At 40.5% G+C, this 4,747-nt stretch overlaps 2 protein-coding genes across 2 annotated transcripts in view; one reads left to right on the plus strand and one right to left on the minus strand.

Annotated features, from left to right (window-relative positions):
- The window catches only part of LOC105271816 (uncharacterized), a 5,511-nt gene extending 3,735 nt beyond the window's left edge, over positions 1 to 1,776 (minus strand). Inside the window, exons 1-2 of the mRNA XM_011313581.1 lie at positions 1,518 to 1,776; positions 70 to 1,135 (exon numbers count right to left, since the gene is read on the minus strand). Coding sequence (XP_011311883.1) covers positions 70 to 1,135; positions 1,518 to 1,655 — 1,204 coding nt within the window. The 5' untranslated portion in view covers positions 1,656 to 1,776. The remainder of the gene's footprint in view (positions 1 to 69; positions 1,136 to 1,517) is intronic.
- Positions 1,777 to 2,184: 408 nt separating this feature from the next.
- On the plus strand, positions 2,185 to 4,342 carry mRpS31 (mitochondrial ribosomal protein S31). Its single transcript, XM_011313507.1, has 7 exons — positions 2,185 to 2,338; positions 2,472 to 2,685; positions 2,770 to 2,854; positions 2,940 to 3,246; positions 3,324 to 3,476; positions 3,604 to 3,824; positions 3,994 to 4,342. The coding sequence occupies exons 1-7, from the start codon at positions 2,304 to 2,306 to the stop codon at positions 4,269 to 4,271; spliced, it is 1,293 nt and encodes a 430-aa protein (XP_011311809.1). The 5' UTR covers positions 2,185 to 2,303; the 3' UTR covers positions 4,272 to 4,342.
- Positions 4,343 to 4,747: the final 405 nt, after the last annotated feature.

Below are 4,747 nucleotides of genomic sequence, written 5' to 3' on the forward strand. Positions count from 1 at the left end.
ACGGAAAACTTGGAAGATCAATTTTGTTTTACTATCTTTTTTTTGCACTACGATTTTTTATCAGTTAACATTTATGAGGAGGAGGAGGGGGAGGAGGAGGAGGAGGAGGAGGAGGAGGAGGTGGTGGTGGTGGTGGTGGGTTGGTGTCCAAGGGAATTCCATGGATGATCTGCTTGTGCTGGTTGAGCTTTTGCGGGCCGTAGAATGACTCCTTGCAGTGATTGCAGATGACAAGTGGTGGGGCCTTGGCCACATAATTCCTGAGTACCTGGGGACCTCCACCATGAGGAAAGGGCGAGGCCTGACCGTGGACAAGGGTCTCGTGGACCTTGAGATAGTATTTATCAGAAAGGATTTTCCCGCAGTGTTTGCACGTCGCTGTATAACGGACTTTTCCAGAGGGTGTGATGTACTCATTATCCTGAGGCTCACTGGCTGAATCCAGCAAACGTTCTTTATCCTCTGAAGGAGTTGAAGAGATGGTGCTCCCTGACTCGTGGGTGCTCTCTTCGTCGTCGGGCTCTGGGGATTTCTCCTCAGGTTTTGATGCTAAATCTGATCTATCGGTTTTGAACTTTGGGGGACGACGGATCATGGGGAGAATAATATTATGAATTCTCTCTGAATGTTCTCGTAATGAGGAACGGTGGCTGTACTGGCGGCCACATGTGTTGCACTGGTAAAGGGCACGAGTACTTTTTACGGAGAACTGGAAGTTTGGCAGGGCTTTATTACCATTGCCAAGCACTGGCTGGTATTTTATGTATGGGAGCATTGGGGAGCAGTTGGATGACGTGGATTCGTCGTCATTCAAGGGAGAATCTGTCTCCTCGTCGTCATCGTCGTCGTCGTCGTCGTCGTCGTCGTCGTCGTCGTCGTCGTCGTCATCATCACCATCATGATCATCATCATCATCATTATCAGCATTAGCATTATCATCATCATCATCATTATGATCATCATCATTATCATTATCATCCTCATCGTAGTAGTCATCCAGTGAGTATTTCGACTGGGGCTCTTGCAGCTCTCGGATCAATTTCATTGTCTCCCAAATCTTGTCGCATCGCTCCACGTGGATGTAGCACGAACGTAGCTCAGGTTCTTCCTCTGGAGACGGGGGTGACTCCGGATCCTGGGTGAAACAGAGGGGGAGAGAGGGTCAAGAATAATTTGAGGGTTGCGAAAGATGATTCTGTGTTTTTGTTTTTTTCTTTTTCCACAAATTCTCAAAGTTTAGGGGATAGAAAATCGTATTTAGAGAGCCCTTACCTCCTCCCCCCTAAAAAAAAAAAATGGTAGTACAGAGCGGTTGCAGGGGGAAAGGGGTTAGCCTAACTAGGGACTACCTTAATTTTGGTCTCGCGATGGAAAAAGGCGGGAATATCACCGGATCAAATGGCTAATTATCTTAATAATGATGATGAAAAAAATGAAAAATTATCTGATGGCGATGCGATGATCCGGTTGAGAAAATTTTTAAAAGGTCTCGAGGAAGAAAATACATTGGTGATTACCTTATTATTGTCGTCAGTGGTGGTAACGTCGTGGCTGAACTGGATTGCCTCGGTGAAGGGCTCCTCCACTAAAGTCGTCTCCTCGACAATATCTATCGATGTTTCCAGTGCCGATGCATCGAACACAGCACACTCCATAGTTCGATCAAACTCCAATTGATATTTGTTCGTATTATTATTCCTCAAATCAGTAACAATGCAATTTTAGCTGATTGTGGTGGACGTTCTCGCGTCAAGCGCACGGACATCTTGGATCCAACTATGGCCACCCTGTTAAATTTATTGGACGCTGACTTCTCATTGGCTATTTTGAATCAACAATCACCCAAGGGCCCGCATTTTTGTCCAACGGAACACATCAGATATCTTTTCAAAAGGAACAGATTGAAAAAAAGAAATGATAAAAAAATTCCGGTGGTATTCTTCTGCTTTGAATTTCATATTTCATTATTTCAAACTCTTACATTTTGAGTTTGTTATTTGATCTGTAACTTCTTTTCTCATGTATTTTTACCGAATTTTTATTTTGAAAGTTTCTATTGCACATTGTTTTTTTTTTTTATTAATTACTCGAAAAATCGCTCTAAATACATCCATTTCATGTCCAAACACAGGTAAAATGAAAAATAGAAAAAATTGAGAGGACCTCAAGCGCCACTCTTATAGTGCAGTTATATATAGTTACTAGCGCCACCCCGGTGCTGATGAAATTCCTCTTTTATGAGAATGCCGGATAATGTCGATGAATAAACAGTTGTAAAAACATTTATTAACCCATTTAGTCTCATGGATCGAATATTAACAATGAGATTACTCTGCAGGTGAGTTATGTTCATCAATCATGTTCTATTTCGATTCTCATAGAGGTTTTGTACGCCCTAACCTCACCTTTATGCCTCCAAATTTTTTAATCCACTGATATATAATGAGTAAAAATTAATTGAAAACTCCCAGGTTGTCTCCTGCACACAATGCAGTGACGAAACAACAATTCCACAGTTCCGTAAAGGTCCTGGGATCCATCGAGTCATCGTCATCGTCGGACTCATCAGGTTCTGATACTGAGAAATCCAAAAAAGTTGGGAAAACTATTGAGAAGCAACGAGATGATGCAGCAAAGCAACAAACTGTGGACTTGTTGAATGCTCTGTTAGCAAAAATGAGTGGGGTAAGAATTTCAAATTTACTTGTTGTATTTTTTCTCCTAGTATCTGTTTTTTCTGTCAACGTTGAATTTCCCTTGTATGTGCAGGAAAAAATGGTGAATAAGACGATTATTGATCTGGCCAAGCCACTGAAACCGGAGCTACCAAAACAAGAGAAAGAGAATACTCTAGGTGAGAACAGACTAAAAATTGCAAAAAAGAGTGCTGAAAAAATTAAACATTTTTTATTAATTCTATTCTATTTTCTGGTTTCCAGAGGAAAAACTCAAAGTAGCAGCTAAAGAAGTGGCACAGACTCTAGGAGGCGATGTGCAGAAGAGGGAAGAACAGCTGCTAGACAAAATATTTTCGGCTGGTGCCCCAGCACCTCGTCCGGTTTTATCTGTTAAAAAATCCAAAAAGAAAAAGCAGAAAAAAGAGGCGGTGGCGGTGGAGGTGGCATCCCTGAGCAAAGAAGAGGCTACTGCAAAACAGGAAGGAGCAAGTTTACCCGAGAAAACAACTCCTGCGAAAAACACAGAGGTACCTGAAAAAAAGGCAAAAGTGCCTGAGCCTTCCCTACGGTAATTACTCCCTAATTAACCCAATAATTGTCCAGTGAAATTATAAATTTTGAAATATATATTATGCCTTTGTGTAGTGAATTACTCGCAGCAATGAAAATAGACAGAACTCCAAAAAAAAATTTAGAAGAGGACCTGCCATTCGCCAGAATAGAAAAAATTCGGGAATTAACCCAGAATTTCCAGTCCAGAAATCCAGCACAGAATGTTGAGAGATTCACAGAGAGAGCGTAAGAATTCTCTTGAAATATAGTTATACACCTTCTAATAAAAAAATGTCGATATTATTCATTTAAAACTCAGTATTCACTACTTAAGATCAGGCAAAAATGATTATTATTATTATTTCACATACAGAGAAATACCAGGGAATTTATTTGGTGGCAAATCATTCGGTATATTTGTTGGCGCCCGTCCTCCGGTGGATCCTATCACAACGGAATTACATACCTGGAAGGCACTGGAGGATCAAGAGAAGAAGCAATCCATAACACATCCCCCTGAGAACTATTTTCAAGAAATGATTCAGTGGACTGAACGAGGGATTCTTTGGAAATTCCCCATTGACAATGAACAAGGTATGACCCAAATTAGCCCAACTGTAATTATTCACAATTCCATTGTTAATCTATGAGGGTTAAATGGCTGTTTCCTGATGAACTCCGTCGGATGAAAACTCAGAAGGGATTAGGAAAACGCTGCGCTATTAAGTTTGTTAATTATATGATTTAATTTGATGATTCGCAGGAATGGAAGCAGAACACGATGTACACTTCTCAGAGCATGTCTTTGTCGAGAGATACATGGAGGACTGGTGTCCTAGGAAGGGACCCATTCGTCTTTTTATGGAACTTGTCTGTACTGGGCTATCCAAAAATCCCTATATGACGGTGGAGGAGAAGAAAGGGCACATAATGTGGTACAGGGATTATTTCGGTGATAAACAGCAGTTACTGAAGGAGATTGGGGCAATTGATAACGACATTCTGCCAGCGGCGGAGGTCCAAAAACAGATTCTAACTTGAAATTTTTTGTTAATAGTTGAACAGTGAATTTTGACGAGCAGAAAATAAAAAAAAAATATGTATAAAGTCATTTTTTTTGGTTTTTTATTTGTTCAACTGAAATTTAGCCGGCTGTAGAACGTGTGGAAGGGGGAAACCACATCTTGTGGAATTTCAACGAAAAAAATTATTCAATATGTTGAACATATACCACTAATGAATTTATATTTTTAAACGAGCGCGTTGTCCTAGCGGTAACGTGCTTGCCTACCACGCCAACGGCCCGGGTTCGATTCCGGCATCATTCAATTTTTTTTTTTAAATCATTGCAATTTTTTCTTTTGTAAATGGCTAATCAATCGAAATATTGGTTAAAAACTGAATAGCTCCTCGATTGTCATGTTCCCCTGATACTTTTACATAAATTTCGAATTTTTCACTTTCAGTGAAAATTTCAGTGAATAGCTCTTCGGTTGTCATGTGCTCCTGATACTTTG

Source organism: Fopius arisanus, unplaced genomic scaffold (genome assembly GCF_000806365.1).
Source record: "Fopius arisanus strain USDA-PBARC FA_bdor unplaced genomic scaffold, ASM80636v1 scaffold00124, whole genome shotgun sequence".
NCBI classification, from domain to species: Eukaryota; Metazoa; Arthropoda; class Insecta; order Hymenoptera; family Braconidae; genus Fopius; species Fopius arisanus.

Excerpts from the sequence above, each read along its gene's own strand:
- mRpS31 (XM_011313507.1), top strand. The coding sequence starts at position 2,304 with ATGGATCGAATATTAACAATGAGATTACTCTGCAG. Across the intron at positions 2,686-2,769 it reads TGTTAGCAAAAATGAGTGGG|GAAAAAATGGTGAATAAGAC; the intron begins GTAAGAATTTCA and ends TTGTATGTGCAG. Across the intron at positions 3,477-3,603 it reads GAGAGATTCACAGAGAGAGC|AGAAATACCAGGGAATTTAT; the intron begins GTAAGAATTCTC and ends TTTCACATACAG.